The 17,853-nt window shown below is 41.0% G+C and overlaps 1 protein-coding gene across 1 annotated transcript; it reads right to left on the minus strand.

Annotated features, from left to right (window-relative positions):
* Positions 1 to 58: 58 nt before the first annotated feature.
* On the minus strand, positions 59 to 17,853 carry LOC309501440 (guanylate-binding protein 2-like). Its single transcript, XM_082173549.1, has 11 exons — positions 17,546 to 17,853; positions 4,098 to 4,311; positions 3,882 to 4,009; positions 3,692 to 3,801; positions 3,404 to 3,600; positions 3,017 to 3,259; positions 2,755 to 2,903; positions 1,895 to 2,026; positions 1,400 to 1,612; positions 1,223 to 1,325; positions 59 to 719 (listed from the first exon to the last, which is right to left on the minus strand). Exons 2-11 carry the CDS (start codon positions 4,285 to 4,287, stop codon positions 319 to 321), a joined length of 1,866 nt encoding a protein of 621 aa, XP_082029675.1. The 5' UTR covers positions 4,288 to 4,311; positions 17,546 to 17,853; the 3' UTR covers positions 59 to 318.

Here is a 17,853-nt window from a genome sequence, read left to right on the forward strand (position 1 = left end):
AAAGGAGTTTGTGACGACAACAGCTTCAAGGTTTATGAACGTACAAGTTAAACAATGCTGAATTTTAATCTGATGAATTTAATGATTCATTGTTCGAAGAATGCAATGGTTACATCCAAACACAAACAGTAGGGTATGTGAAATTTCCCATAACCAGCAACACAGTACAAAATGTTTGAGCACAGTACAATAAGTGACTCTACTCAATAAACTAAATATAATCTTACAAAATAAAACCTACGCATGATTGAGTTTTATAAGCTATAACTATAAATGAATCAATTTGTAATTCAACAGTGATTTGCACTGAAGGGGTATTTATTTTCTTTTGAGTCCTTTCATCATCACCTTGTATTGGAGTATGGAAGGAAGGATTTCTGATACAGCTCCAACAATAGGCATCAGATATTCCTTCATAAAACCACCAGAACTTTTCTCTTCCTTTTCTTTTTTAAGATTCTTTATCTCTTCATCCAGAAAATCAGCTTTCTCCCTAAACCCTTTGTTTAGCATCTCCGCCTGCTCCTTCAGTTTGCTCTCAATGGCTCTGTCCATCTCCTGCTGCCGCTGCTCCATCTCCTGGTTGAACTTCTCCTCCATCTGCCTCTTTTGGTCCTCCTGTCGCTCTTTTTCTGCCCGCATCATTCGTTCACTCTCAATGCGTTTCTCCTCTTCTTCTTTACACTTCTGAACCAGCAGAGCATTCTTCTCCTTTTCTTCTGTCAGTCACAATAAAAAAGGAGAGAAATGATGTGAAACATGATGCTAAGTGAAAGTGGAGAGTAAAATGGTGAAAGTGATGTGACGGCCAAGTATGGTCACCCATACTCGGAATATGTACAGTGCATTTAACCCATCTAAGTTAGTGCACACACATTAGGAGAAGTGAGTAGTGAACACACATACGCACACTGCAAACCGTGGACACACACACCCAGAGCAGTGGGCAGCCATTTAGATACCTTGCTCAAGGGAACCTCAGTAATTTCCTGCTGGTATTGAGAATCAAACCCACAACCTTTGGGTTACAGGTGTGACTCTCTAACCATTAGGCTACAACTGCCCGTGTTAAACTGATACTAAACCTCCTGAATCTGAACTTCAAGATGCATTAAGAATTTGGGTTTGGTTTCCATTTCATATGCATTTATTCAATTACAAACGCTGCAGGATGAAACCGCCTGATGAATTACAAATATTCATACGGTTGGTAAAGACTTACCTTGAATCTTTCTGTCGTTTTCAGTGAGTTTTGTATCGGTGTAGAGGATACTGTTTGCTTCAGCTCCTCGCTCATTCAGAAACTCGTTCAGCACGGCCTCAGCCTGCACATAAACATATATATTTAGAGCACATCTATAGACATACTCGTAAAAACACACACTGAAAGTGTCCTCACCGATACACCTTTGTTGGGTTCTCTGCGGTATTTCTCAACGATGGCGTCTCTGTCTCTGCAGTAGAGGTCATATCCTCCAGACTGACTGAACTCCCCATTCTGCAGCCGTTTATTCATGTCAGAGAACAGATTCTTCAGCAGATCTTGGCACTTTCTCTCTGACGCCATCTCATTCTCTTTCAGCAGGCCTATATAGTGTACATCTATGTTTTCCTAAACATACATACACACATATACAGTACACAGTGACAGTACATACATCACATATACACACTGGAAAAAGTCTGTTATACCCTAGCTGAGTTATTGGTTAGGAATAAATAACCATCTACGCCCCCCTCCAGCTTCCCTAAAATACAAATATTTTCTTTTCACAAGGATAATATTTAAATACTTCAAAATAAAGCATACTGATTAAATTAACAAACATTTGCATATTTAAGAACATAGCTGCATTATAATGAGTGTGCAAATAATTGTGCATTTGAAACATACCACTAGTTTTATTAGGTGTTCTCCTTTTTCATCTTTAAAGGAGCGTTTCATAAACTCAGAGGTGGCCAGACTGCTGAACTTCTGGTGCTCCGTGGAAATATCATCCACATTTACTGGGAACTTGTTCTTCACCTGCAAAGAACAGCTTGCTTTGTCACTGAATGTGACAATTAAATTCAAGTATTTAAATAAAAAAAGAATAGCTCTGTGAATTTGACAAAGGCAGAGCTTTATTTATTTACTGAATATTAACATGTTAAATGGATAACATGATGATTTAAACTATTGCCTGCTGTAAGTGACCTGTATATGTATGTTTATGTGTCATTTTATTTAACATTATATCAAATCAGCTTTAGACATGTAAAGTACAGTTTGCTGAGTAACAGTGCTAACTAAATATGTGACCCTGGATCACAAAACCAGTCATAAGTCGCACGGGTATATTTGTGGCAATAGCCAACAATACATTGTATGAGTCAAAATTATCGATTTTTCTTTTATGCCCAAAATCATTATAGGCTATTAAGTAAAGATCATGTTTCATGAAGATATTTTGTAAATTTCCTACCGTAAAAATATAAAACATTTATTTTTGTGAGTAAATGCAGCACAATCACGAACATAAACGGGCAACTTTAAAGGCGATTTTCTCAATGTTTCGATTTTTTTGCATCTTCTGATTCCAGATTTTCAAATAATTGTATCTCGGCCAAATATTGTCCTATCCTAACAAACCATACATCAATGGAAAGCATATTTATTCAGCTTTCAGATGATACATACATCTCAATTAAAAAATTGACCCATGTGACTGGATTTGTGGTCCAGGGTCACATATATGAAATTGTGTGTCTTACCTCTTCCATCCCACTCTGATAGACTTTCAAAGCTTCTTGAACAGCTGCCTGGTTCTCTAGATTTGCGAGAGCAACCACTGCATTGTCCAGACAGGGCACCTTCCCACTGCTGATTGTATCCACATAAATCTCAACCAGGTGCCCGAGTACTGACAACACACAAACACATTTTACCTTTTCAAAAATATAAAGGCTTATGGGTCTGAAGTTCACACTCTGAACACTGAAAATTTCCAATAACTTAAATTGGTAAAACACTCACAATTGCCAGTAACTCTGTGTCCTCCTTTCAGTGTTTTCACAGAACTCTTGTGAAAGATGTGGCCACAAAAACGACCCGTGACCTCCAGAAAATCTGCTACAAGGTCCTTTTCTTGCAAGCTTTCTAAGCGTTTCATGTTTTCAGGCGAGGCAGGAGATGGGAACACGAAACAGTTCCGGGATGGGAAATAGTTTCGGATGCATTGGCGGGGCAGGTTGTAGTCGCTGATTTTCTTATTTATACCTAAATTAGGTTTTTAGGAGAAAATAACCCATTTTACCAAAGAAGATTGTGTCAACATTTTTTTATTGATGTTAATATTTAGTGACTATTTATTTAAATTCACATACTGATGCTTGATGTTTATAGAATGTCTGTCTAAAATACCTTTCTTCAGCTGGAGGGCAAACTCAAGGTACTCGTCCTGAGTCACTTTCTTTCCATCAATTTCCAGTTCCAAGGTGAAATCTCTAACCACCCAGATGAATGATGGGAAAAAAAGCACAAATTTGGCATCCTCTTCCTCCTCGTCTGCTGCTTCTGGTGATCTGATCTTGATCTGCTCGGCGAGCTCACTAACATAGCTGCAGCACATTGAGAAATAACTTTATCTTGCAAAGTGTATGTTTGTATATTTGAAAGAGGATGTGGGTTACGTGGCCGATTAAAGGATACTGCAGATTTTCCACTGCATTGTTATCGATGGTGCCACGGCTGTTGTACACTAGAGTGCTGCTGAGCAGAACAGCCAGAGAAAAAATCCAGCCGTCATTCTTAGAGTCTCCCTGAAACACAGAGTCTTCAAAATCAAAGCATCGACCATTTAACAATATTAACAAATCTACAGCTCAATCCTTGTCCTCACCTTGTCCACATCACCCAGTCCCTCTGTGTCCAGCAGCACCAGAGTGTGTCCTCCTTTATAGGGGTGAGGGACACACCACATCCAGATGCCTTTGGTTTTCGACTCAATAGTGTTACCAAGAGCAAAGCCTGAGACAATTCAAGTTTTATTATTATTATTAGCACGATGTAGCTAATATTCACACATTAAGTTAGCGTGTCTAGACAGTTCTCTCACCGGACTGTTGTCCTGCCAGGCGGTTCATGAGGTAGGACTTCCCCGTACGGTAGAGTCCCACCACAGACACCACCACCACCGGCTCATTGATTCTTCTCAGGAGCTCAATGGCATCCTTACAGACGCGGAGAGATCCGTTCACATTCTCCACCAAACAAATGGGCGCAGACATTGGTCTGGCATTAGACATGCTGGCTCTCTCTCTTCCTGTTTGCTAAAGGGGAAAATAGTCATTTGGTTAATGTAAACAGAATACTATAAACAAAATGTATAAAACCTGTAGACACAACCTCAAAACAATGAATTCTTCATGGACTTTCAAATAAAATGTACCATTTACATTCTGCGTTAGCCATTAAAAACCTAATTTTTAATTAATTCTTACGTAGTTAATTCTGTTCTAAAAACTCACATACTTTATTATAGAATTATGATTTCAGTATTGTCTTTCTGATTTTCGACGCTGCTAAGGTGGAGAACGAAGAGGGGCGTGTCAAGATGGCGGAGTGACAAGTCGAACTTTACACAGGCTCTGATATTTGTGTATAACGTCGTTTATTCCTGGTCTGTGGTTATTGCATTTAACTTACTTATTTAAATGCTTTAAAGCTTTTTTGTTGCTACTTTAGTGTGAACTTTTGTTTTTGTAAGACTTTTCACTTGCCTTTCTACGTTGCACTCACTGAAGCGATATGGTGGGGAAAACTGGAGAACATGCCTATTCATGGGTTTCATCCGGTCCCTTTCCACAGGTGTATAAAATCAAGCACCTAGATTATGAATGCAGACTGCATTGTGCTTGATTAATACACCTGTGGAAAGGGACCGGATGAAATCCATGAATGTGTCGACAGCTTCAGGTGTTGTCAGGGAGGAAACTGATGTGATGGAGGTTGAAATGACGGCTATTGCTTGCTGGGAAGTGTCGTCTGCTAAAGATGCTCGACAGCAGACAATGCCTCACACCCCTATAAAAAGTCCTGGGCCCAAAAGAACGAAAGCAGTGCAGGAAGGATGAGATTTCCACTAGCGTTCTTTACGCCGCCATCCAAAGCCTCAGTCGTAAGTTTGACGAGAATTCAGAATATATTCGCGCCCTTGAATTCCAACTGAAGGAAAATACTGATGCAATTTTGAAAATGACGGAGTCTCTGGATGCCAATACGACGGTGGTAAAAGGCGTTAAGGAGGATGTGGTACTAAGTTGAAGTCACAGGTTACTCATTTACACAAGGAAAACGAAATGTTGAAACAGAAATGCGTGGAACATGACCGTTATAAACGCAGATGGTGTTTGAGGCTATGGGGTTCCAGAAAGAGAAGATGAGGATGCCAGAAGTGTCGTGATTGATATTCTTTCACAGATCGTCCCCCACTCTCCTGAACAATTGCAGAATACAGTGGACACAGTTCATCGTCTTGGCAAAAAAGTGAAGGGCGCAAGACCTCTGCAAATCATCTTTCAATTTGGCATTCGAACTGTACGCGATGTGGTTTGGAAGATGTCAAAGAATCAGAGATGGGGGACTCGAGTCACATGACTTGACTCGAGTCGCAAATTTAAGGACTTGAGACTTGCTTGACTAAATTAAGAAAATGACTCGACTTGACTTTGACTTGAGAATGATCCAATGACTCGAGACTTGACTTGAACTGTATGACTCGAGAATGACTTGATATAAATGTTTATATAAATCACCGCAACCTCAATTGATGAACAAAATGAAAGCAACGGAACCATTGACGGTGACGCCAATCATCAGATTCTGCGCGATTGCGTGACGCTGCACAAGCCCAGAAAAAACATACATCGCGGTGAGCGCGCTAAATACAATAACATCTCCCAGCATCGTTTCTTTTGGGATATAAACACTAGAAATTGACCATATTTATACGCATAATAACTGGAAAGGGATATCGGACGACCACCACAACCGAACAGTCGAACTTCATTCACCATGTCTAAAAGTAAGCTATGGCTTGTTTATACCCCCTCTGAGTCCGACCCACACCTCAACGTGGTGAGGGGGTGAACAGTCAAGTAGGGGATCGCCTACTCGGGCTATGCCATCAGTGATGAAGGTGCTCGCACCGAAGTATCATCCAGGGCGTCACGCGTGGTGGAAAGGCCTTGCAGGAACCCTGAAAATGACTGGCTAAGTGGGCTCCGGCGAAGACTGCCATGGTGTCTTCTGGCTACAACTCGGCACGTCACGACATTGGCAAAGACAGCACCGCAGCTGAGCAGTCACAAGCCACTCTGGAGGGCGGTAGGGTTCCCATCCTGGGATCACTTCCGGCCAGCTTGCTGCGCCAGCAGTCACCAGCCTGCACGTCTCTGGTTCTGAGCTTGCCGGCAACGGTCACTGTTGGAAGAGAGAGTGGGATTGGTCACACAAGCCTTTCTCACTATAATCCATTCATTGTGATGGTATGTCACAGATGCCAAGTCCTGCGGCGATGGGCAAGTGGCGACGGGTGCAGGTGGAGGATACCATTGGGAGCACTTAGTCACAAACCTGCACGTAGGCGGCCTGGGTGTGATGGTCGTCTGATGCTGACCTGGAACGACAGCACCATCCGTATCCTGCCCAGGTGACAGAGCAGCCCTTTTCAGGGACAGCGCTGCTCTCTTCCACGGAAGAAGGGGATAGAAAAGGTTCCCTAAACATCGCTCGTTCCACCTACTCTGCTGGTTCACCGCGACCATCTGAGTATCCAATCCTGCGGTAGACAAAAAGTACAAAAGATAAAGACTAAACTGCGTCTAGCCTCATGGAATGTGCGCACACTTCTGGACTCTGCTGACCGTCACGAACGGAGAACTGCAATCATTGCCCGTGAACTGGCGAGATACAGAATCGACATTGCTGCTCTCAGTGAGACGAGAATTTCTGGAGAAACCAAACTCACAGAAGTCAATGGCGGCTATACATTCTTCTGTATTGGGCAGCCTGATGGTCAGCCAAGGCAGGCTGGAGTTGGATTTGCAGTGAAGACATTATTGCTACCACTCTTAGAAGTGCAACCTCGCGGCCTGTCGCCAAGGTTGATGACCTTGCAGCTGATGCTTAAGAATGGCAACAGTGCTGTCTTGATTAGTGCCTATGCACCCACAATGACTGCCAGTGATGACCAGAAGGAGTCTTTTTACGAACACCTTAACACTGCCTTACGCTCAGTGCCTCATAAACACCGGCTCTTCCTTATGGGAGACTTCAATGCGCGTGTGGGATGTGATGTCATGGCATGGCCGAAAGTCTTGGGGCAACACTCAGTGGGAAACGAGAACACTAATGGTACGCTGCTGCTGGAGATTTGTGCGCAACATGAGCTGGCGATCACAAACTCCTTCTATCAGCAGGCAAACAAGTACAAGACCACGTGGCAACATCCTCGATCAAAGCACTGGCACGTATTGGATTACATCATTACCCGGCAGGAACATCTCAGGGAGGTCCATATAACTCGAGCCATGCGAGGCACAAGCTGTTGGTCTGACCATCGACTGCTGCGTAGTGTGATGTCTCTGGACCTAGCTCCATCTCGTCAACATAAAGCCAAAAGGCGAAAGCGACTGGATGTTTCTAAGCTTCGTGTTGACTCTTGCCATATTAACTTCTGTCAGACTCTTTCCAACAGGCTCAGCACCTTGGACAATCAAGCTGCCATTAATGTTGAGGAGACATGGTCCAAAATCAGGGATATCACGTACAACACAGCTGCTGAAGTCCTCGGCTTCACCACATCCAAACATAAGGACTGGTTTGACGATCAGGATGTCGAAGCGCAAGCCCTGCTGAACACAATCCACACAGCTCACTTGGCATGGGTCAATGATAAATCTAGCACTGCAAAGAAGTCAGCATACACTCGAGCAAGAAATACAGCACAGACCTGTCTGCGTGAAATGAAGAACAGATGGTGGCAGTCAAAAGCTGAGGAACTTCAGTCTGCTGCAGACCGACATGATATGAAGACATTCTATCACGGTCTCAAGGCAGTCCATGGGCCCCTGAGAGCTGGTTCTACACCTGTACTTGCCACTGACGGAACCCTACTTACTGACAAGGCTGAGATCCTCAGACGCTGGGTCGACCACTTTCAATTGGTACTGAACCAGCCAGCTGCTTTTGATGACTCTGTGCTTGGCGACATAGCGCAGTGGCCAACGGCCTCAGATCTGGATGACATTCCATCCCGCGAAGAAATCGCACGTGCCATTAAGCAGATACCCTTTGGTAAAGCCCCGGGTCCTGATGGCATTCCAAGTGAGGTGCTGAGGGAAGGCGGACTATCTCTTCTTGCCGCACTCAATGCATTATTCTGTAAAATATGGAGCGAGGAAGCTGTGCCTCAAGATTTTAAAGACGCATTGATTGTTCACATCTACAAGCGCAAGGGAGACAGAGCCTGCTGTGACAATCATCGTGGCATCTCGTTGCTCTCCATTGCAGGCAAAGTTTTGGCACGAATTCTGCTGAACCGCCTCCAACAACACATTCATGACAGTGACATCATCCCGGAAAGTCAGTGTGGATTTCGTGTAGGCCGCGGTACTATGGACATGGTGTTTACTGCTAGGCAGATCCAGGAGAAGTGCCGAGAACAACACCTTGACCTTTATATGATCTTTATTGACCTCACGAAAGCCTTCGACTCAGTTTCCCGCACCGGGCTCTGGCTCATTCTTCATAAGATTGGATGTCCAGAGAAATTTATTAACATCGTCCGTTCATTTCATGATGGCATGCTCGGTCAGGTTCTGGATGATGGCAAACTGTCTGACCCATTTGGCATCTCCACTGGCACCAAACAGGGATGTGTGCTTGCCCCACTGTTATTCAGCATCTTTTTTTCCATGATGCTGTCTGTGGCTTTTAAGGACTGCGACTTGGGCATTCCAATCCAGTTCCGCACAGATGGCTGTGTCTTCAATCTACGCAGGCTTCAGGCTCGTACAAAGACACATTCAGCAATTCTGCGTGACCTCCTATATGCAGATGATTGTGCACTGATGGCGCACACCCTTACTGAAGCCCAGTCACTATTCGATTGTTTTAGAACTGCAGCTTCTAGGTTTGGGCTTACTGTTAGCCTAAAGAAGACAGAAGTCATGCTTCAAGCGGTGAACAAGTCAAACTCCAATCCACCGGTAATCACTGCAGGCGAGACAGTGCTGGCGGCCGTTGACAAATTCTGCTACCTTGGTAGCATTCTTGCAGCTGATACGACAGCGGACTCCGACATCAGTGCCCGCATCGCAAAAGCTAGTTTTGCCTTCGGTCGACTGTCCAAGAGAGTATGGGATGAGCACGGTATTCGATTGGACACAAAGGTGGCAGTATATAAGGCAGTCATCCTCACAGTGCTGCTGTATGGATCTGAGTCCTGGACCATTTATCGCCGGCAGATTACCAAACTTGATCAGTTCCATATGCGCTGTCTCCGTCGTATTGCACATGTGAAATGGCAGGACAAGACCCCAAATACTGAGGTACTTCAGACCTGTGGCATCACTGGTATTGAGGCCTTCCTGCTTGCTGCGCAGTTTCGCTGGTCTGGACATGTTGTACGTATGGCGGATTCACGCCTACCGAAGCAGGTTTTTTATGGACAACTCCAGAGTGGCATGCGCGCTCAAGGAGGGCAACTAAAACGCTACAAGGACGGCCTCAAAGCCAATTTGAAACTATGCAACATGGACCCAAATGACCTTGAAGAGATGGTTGCAGACAGGACATCATGGCGAGCACAGTGCCACAATGCCATACACTCCTTTGAGCTCAGTCGCATCACTTCTGCAGTAGACAAACGAAGACGTAGAAAGCACAATGCCTTAACAGCTAGTACAACATCTAGCCATTTTGTGTGCGACGCCTGTGGCCGGCCATGTGCGTCAAGGATCGGCCTCTATTCACATCGTAGGACGCACCAACAACAACAACCGTGACGAGATCTGTCGCGTCGACAGCTCAGACCATCATGGCTTGTTTAACCTGTTTGTTATTTGACTATCGTTTAATCTAGAGAGCATATTGGTCAAAACAGCATGCCTCTTTATACACAATTATGTTTTCAAATGTAGCTTAATGTTGTCAATATTCAAATGATAATTAATGATGGCATATGTTTTGTATAACATTTGCCACATTTCTTTCAAATCATGCTTTAAAGCCAAATATGTCGTTCTTTCCAATGATGAAAAACAACATAGAAAACTTTTAATGTTTTGTGTGTTTTATGTTTTTCTCAAAGCAGGGTCAGATGTTATCAGGGGGTTGGGGGCAAAATTCCAGCAGAATAGGCACCCAAAATTCAAAATGTGGTGGAAAAATCGCCCTAGCATGAGTTATTTTTTATAATTATAACATATGATATTACAAAATATTTCCAGAATATTGGCGCGATTGCAAATGTGACAATGATTTTATAAAACAGTTAAGTAAAGAGTGAATATTGTGATGTGACATTTTAGACATAATATTCCAAATATTCTCTGTTTTTGCTCTATTTCTCCAATGGCAATAGTTCCAAACAAGCCACAGAAAGAGTTATGCGTATCTGTGATTCAGTGACCTAGTTGCTTAGTTCCAGAACGAATCTGCCGTTTTGAACAAATCAGTTGAATGAATGCTTCTATGACTCATACATTAACGGCGCTGATCCACTTGTCCGTGCGACACTTCTGTCGCGCCGCGCTCCACTATATTCCTATGGGTGACGTCAAGCGACTTTGTCGCGCCCGCAAAGCATTCCGGGAAGGCGGCGCTTCATTTGAAAAAATGCTGCGCGTCAAAAAGCTGGCCGATGCCCATCTTTATGCAAATGAATTCCGTCAGACGCGACGCGTCTATCCAATAGAAGTAGAGCATATGGAGACGGAGGGAAGTCTCTCGCAGGTCCTCTGTTCTGATACGCTACATTTCCCGCTGGGTCAAAACCACGCCCATAGCGGTAAACCCCCATCAATGTACCAATGTGGGGAGGCGTCGCGACACCACGCGACAGTCGTGTCGGACAAGTGGATCAGCGCCGTAAGACGGTGATTTGGCGCCACCTATTGGCGGTTTTACCTTCATAATTAAAAATATATAACTTATATAAAGGGGATGCCAGTTTGAAGCAAGGTTATTTTCGTAAACGAAAACTGAAACTAACGCCGCCTTCACACTGGCAGTTGAAATCAGCTCCGTAATACGCAATACGCCCCCAGCGGACGTCGTACTACACCGTTGAAAAGCTTCGGAAGCGAGTAGAACAAAAATGGCGGAGAGATTAACGGTTGATTTTGTCCGTGTCAGAATGTACAATTCTGTATGATCTCTCTGATGAGGATTATAGATACATTAATCGGAAGGCTGCTGCGTTGAGGAAAGTTCCCCAGGACGTTGATATGTCAGGTCGGCTAAATGTGATATAGTGGTATATAGGGCTTTTAATTGTATTAACTGCCCTAATAACGTTGGAAAATCATGAAAATAAAAAAAATTACATGACAACTTATCGTTATAAAATCATTATTTATTTTATTAAAAGTTAAGAATTCAGGTTTGTTTATCAGTACCATAGCAACGCTAACTTCCGCTGGAATTGTCGGATAGGAACCGTCCGTAGCCTTTCGCAAGAGTTCAATTTTTTGAACGCATCCGGATGACCAACGGACACGATTTTTTTCGCACCGCACTCGTTCGGACCCGGTTCGCACCCATTCGCATGCGGTCTGTGAATCTCCATAGGAAATGAATGACTTCTGGTCGTTTCGTAGCCGTATCGGAGCTGATTTCAACTGCCAGTGTGAAGGCGGCGGTAAGACTAAAACTATTGGTCAAAAAACATTTTCGTAAACTGAAATAAAATTAGAAATTCATAATAAATGAAAAACTAAACGAAACTAACAACAGTTACTGAAAAACGAACTGAAATAAAATAATAATTAGCAAAAATAAATAATCGTTTTCGTATTTAATAAGCTCTTTACTTTGGTGGAAAGTCTGACCTGTGGCTGTTTAGGGAAATTCCTGTAAATGGCGCTTCACACGCGTGAAGTTGCTGAGGCGATTAACCGCTGTCCTGTGACGCGCTCAATGAAGGACCAGCGAACACATCGCTAGTCCTAAGTGGCTGTTCATAAAGGATGGGTCTGTGGCAGTGGAATAGGAAATAATAACTCAAGGTAATGAGACGCAAGTTGAACTTCTTTTAACTTGAGCGAAGCGTTTTTAGAATGTTTAGAATTCTTTCATTTGCGTGCGAGACGCGGGTGCAACAGCAAAACAAGTCCGTCAAGCACAAAAATACCTTTAATGTGGTGATGTCATGCTTTCATGAAGTTTGACAGGCTGAAAGGTGCTGTTGTTATCTTTTTTTAAAAAAAAAGTTTTTTCTGCTAAAAATATTGTTATCCATGTGGAGACACTACTACACACACACACACACACACACACACACACACACACACACAATAAACCGATCCCTAAACATACCCATCACACACACACACATTTAAATTCTTTATTTGAATTAAAAGATAAGCATATATCATGGCATAATCCAAATTTGACAGAAAGGTGTACAACAGCAGCCAATAGCAGTAATATTGTAGTGTTTATTATAAATTATTTATCTGTGCACTTCATTTTTTTTTTTTAAATGTATTTACCCTTATAATATAAACCTTATAAACCTTATAAAGCCGAGGAGGGTGCGGCTATCGGTGTCTGTCTCGTTTTGAGTCAAGTTCACCTTCGAGAGCATCTCGACGTGTCGGAATGGTAGGCTATCTATCTTATCTAAATCTAGTTATTTACTTATCGGACACATCGAGATGCTCTCGATGGTGAACTTGACTGATAACTTGACTTGACTCATCTTGGTTCGCGGGAGGCTCATATAAATATGGGCTGATTCCTGCCTGAAAATGTAGCTGCTCGTCCTCGTTCTCGTCGCCGGGCTCCTCAATAAAAAAATACTTCATGGTTGGGGAGTCCGGTGGAGAGAAATCCTCCACAACTGAATGTAAACTGGCATTCAAATCTGCCTCCATTTTGTTTGCAACGCCCAACCTCCAACGATCCAATCAATTCCCGAAGGACGAAATCAAGCCCCGCCCTACATTTTTTTTCTAATTTCAGAAGCCGTTTCACTCGGATATACGTCACAACAAGGAAAAAAATGACAATCTCAACTTCCGTTTCATGCCGACTGGACTGAGATATTGGCTGCTGTTGTACACCTTTCTGTCAAATTTGGATTATGCCATGATATATGCTTATCTTTTAATTCAAATAAAGAATTTAAATGTGTGTGTGTGTGATGGGTATGTTTAGGGGTCGGTTTATTGTGTGTGTGTGTAGTAGTGTCTCCACAGTCCACATGGATAACAATATTTTTAGCAGAAAAAACTTTTTTAAAAACAAAGATAACAACAGCACATTTCAGCCTGTCAAACTTCATGAAAGCATGACATCACCACATTAAAGGTATTTTTGTGCTTGACGGACTTGTTTTGCTGTTGCACCCGCGTCTCGCACGCAAATGAAAGAATTCTAAACATTCTAAAAACGCTTTGCTCAAGTTAAAAGAAGTTCAACTTGCGTCTCATTACCTTGAGTTATTATTTCCCATTCCACTGCCACAGACCCATCCTTTATGAACAGCCACTTTTCGCGGGTCCTTCATTGAGCGCGTCACAGGACAGCGGTTAATCGCCTCAGCAACTTCACGCGTGTGAAGCGCCATTTACATAGCCTAGAAATCTAGACGCACCTTAGCGGCAGCAAAATTATTTTGCAGCCAGGGTGGGTCTAGCAACTCTCAATAGACCTTTTTGCTGCAAAAACCTAAATTGGGTCAGGCCAATCACGTCGTGTATAGAGTAGGCGGGGGCGGGCTTAACATATGACGACAGAGTTGCGAGTCTTGCGACGGTTCCTGCCACTTGAAAACAAAGAATGACGGCTGCTGCGGATGGAGAACAGCGGTCTTTCGAATCGGCTTTGGCCGCAACTCTGGAGGACTTGGAGTTAAGTTTTTCTTTGAGAAAAGAACAAAGAACGGCACTTAAGTCATTCTTAAAAAAAGGAAGATGTGTTCGTAGTTTTGTCGGCCAGATTTAAAAGTTGAATCTATCAACTAACGTTAGCTCCGCTGTTGGGAAAACGCTCTGGTTGGTTGAAGCGCTGTCCTATTGTGTGCAGAGGGAATTTGAAAGACAGCCGTTTATCCCGCCCATCAGATTGACCGTGTCTATGGTGAGTTGCCAGACTAAACATCTTGATGTACGTCTGGCTTGCCAGGCTACCATTTACAGGCATTTCCCTAAACAGCCACAGGTCAGACTTTCCACCAAAGTAAAGAGCTTATTAAATACGAAAACGATTATTTATTTTTGCTAATTATTATTTTATTTCAGTTAGTTTTTCAGTAACTGTTGTTAGTTTCGTTTAGTTTTAGTTTTTCATTTATTATGAATTTCTAATTTTATTTCAGTTTACGAAAATGTTTTTTGACCAATAGTTTTAGTCTTAGTTTCAGTTTTCGTTTACGAAAATAACCTTGATTCACAGTCATATTAGATTAGTCCATGATATGCTTGATTATAATTATTTAATTCCTCAGACAAGCTTACTTCTATTTCTAGACTTCTTCAAGGCGTTTGATACCCTTGAACACCCTTTTCTGTTTAAATCTTTAGAAATGTTTGGCTTTGGTCCTATGTTTTGTAGAGTGATCTCCATGTTCTATAATGATATTTTCAGTAGCGTTTCCCTTAACTTAGGTTCATCACCCAGAATTCAAATTAAACGAGGAATCCGTTAGGGATGTCCTATTTCACCATTATTTTTTAATCTTGCAGTCGTATTGATGTCTTTATTTATAAAAAAAAAAATTGGAGGACAATGCAGACATTCTTGGTAGAACCTTTACTATAAGCCAATTTGCAGACGACACCCTTTTATATCTTAAAAATAAAGAGGTGCTTCCATTAGTTATTGATCAAATTGCTATCTTTTCAAAGGCATCAGGTCTGACCCTAAACTTTAAAAAGTGTGAAATAATGGCTATCCATAATTGTGATTTAGAAGATATAGAGGGCATTCCAGTGAAAAAGGAGGTTAAGTACCTTGGGGTTATGATTACCAAAAATGTTGTTAATAGAGAACATTCAAATTTTAACTCTAAGATAGAAAATATGAAGAAATCACTGGTTATCTCGAGACCTATCTTTATTGGGTAGAATCCTCTTGACTAAAATTGAGGGAATATCTAAACTTATCTATTTATCTCATGCTTTGTATACTGCCCCAAAAGTAGTTAAATCAGTGAATTCAATTTTATTTAAATTTATATGGAGAAATAAAACACATTATCTACGTAAATTCCACATGGTTAAAGAGTATGAACATGGAGGTTTGAGAGCCATTGATTTTGAATCTCTTCTTGGTACTTTCAGAATAAAATGGCTGAAAGAGTGTTTAGCAAAGTCACACTCAATATGGTACCATATTCCCAATCACATTTTCAATAATATTGGCGGCCTTGAATTTGTGTTGAGATGTGATCTTGATCTCTGTAAAATTCCTCTGAAGTTATCTAATTTTCATAAACAAGTATTGCTTTTTTGGAAAATGATATTTACCCATAATTTCTCCCCTCACAACTCCACTCTATGGAACAATAGGGCTATAGTTATTAATAGGAAATCTCTGTTTAAAACTGATTGCTATAGTAAAGGCATTATTTTTATTCATGATTTATTAGATGATAATGGATATTTCTTATCTCATAATGATTTCATTAATAAATATAGAGTTAGAATTACAATTAAAGGTTATGATAAGGTATGCAATGCTATACCCACTGGATTGCTAAGAATAATCCAAAGTAGTTTTTTTGATCCTTTATCTAGACCTGTAGTTTCCCTTCCCTCTTTAAAAATATGTAATGTAGACCTCTTAGACAGTAAGTGTAATAACAAACTTATTTACAAAGAACTCAAACGTATTATCACTGGTGATTATCAGTGCTATTTTTTGGGAGATGTTGAAACCTCAGTGAAGGATAAAGCTTTTACCTGCTATATGGCATACCCAGTTGCTCCGAAGGTCAAGGAGACTCATTACAAAATTATGTTTAAGGTTTACCCAGTTAATGATTTTATACAGAAACGATTTCATTTCGAGGTGGAGTGTTGTGGCTTTTGTTCTTCTTGTCCTGAAACACTCGATCACTTATTCTTTTATTGTCAGGTTACTTCGAAATTTTGGTTTGATATACATAGCTGTCTGTCAGTAAAAATGGAGACAAGTCCTCCTATAGCCCTACAAGATGTGCTCTTTTTTAAGTGTGATTTAAACTTACCCTTCATTGATGTTGTAAATGTTGTTTTATTGATGGGTAAATATCATATCCATACTTGTAAATGGAAAAAATGTAAGCCCTCCTTTAATATATTTCTATGTGATTTTACTCAAATGTTTCAGAGCTTCAAATACTTCAAAAAAAAACGTAATAGAAAGTCTGAAACTTTATGTCTCTCTTTATCAAAATATTTACTTTTTTAGTATTTTAATTCCTTTGATGTATACTGGCTAAGTGCTTGTCTTCACCCTTGCTCCTTCCTTTTTTTCATTTTTTTTTTTCATTTTTTTTTCAAACTCTGTATTTACCTAAATGGAAGTGTCTTACAATGTTGTTTGTTCCCTGTCTTGTTTTGTACATTCTGCTAAATATATTTATTTTTTTTAAAGAAAAAAAAAGGTGGAGAACGAATAGATAATAATAGGTCTCATTTATATGGTTTATTAAAATTGTATATATATATTTTATTTATAAAATAATATTATCAACATATTTATCAACAAATCAAGCTTTCACTTTTTATGACTTGTGGCAACAAAATTGCTGCCCACTTTCAGTTAGCCATTTGACATCGCCACACCCCAAAAGGCCTAAGTTAAAGACAGTATTATATATCATTATAAATAATGTATTAAAATAATTATATAACAGCAATAATACTTTAAAACAGGTAAATATTATATTAAAAATGTATCTACATTTTTGTTTGGGACTGCGAGTCTGGAGCACAAAGGAAAGAAACAACAAACGTCGTGAGATTTCAATGTGATTCTGTTATGCTTTCCGAGACCTCGTGCGCCGCCTAAAGGACAATAAGTCTCGAACAGTTATTTATCTGCCGCAGATATTTCAAAGCCAAAAGGGATGTATAAGAATAAGAATATATGACAATAAAAATCACATTGTGAATAAAATGTGTAACTGCACAATTAAGTCTTGAAAGGACATTATACTGATTATATTATCAGTAGGCTATAGCCTACTGATTACATTGGTAGCCTAAAATGTTTGCACTGCTTTACAATTATATAGCCTATTTTGAATAAATGCTAAAGAAAGAAAGAAAGAAAAGAAAGTTAACTTACATGACCCTAAATGTAAAACGTGTCTCGACTCTGTGATGAGATAATAGATACCGATGCTCTCTCTTTCGTCCACGATGCTTCTCAGTCACAGCGCACTGAACGGAATCGCAGGTCTTATTTAGTTGTTTTTCAGTATCCGCCCATATGGATTTATAGCGGAGTTTACGTTAAACGGTCGATTTCTGGGAAACCTTGTCCAGTAACCAATCCCAAACCGAACTAGCGGTGCTTCGCTTTTAGTTTCACTTTCGTGTTAGCGTCACTGATTCGCCAATGAGAGAACACGCCTCGACTCTGTCTGTGCCATT

This window comes from Leuciscus leuciscus (genome assembly GCF_965113295.1).
Source record: "Leuciscus leuciscus genome assembly, chromosome: 6".
Lineage (NCBI taxonomy): Eukaryota > Metazoa > Chordata > Actinopteri > Cypriniformes > Leuciscidae > Leuciscus > Leuciscus leuciscus.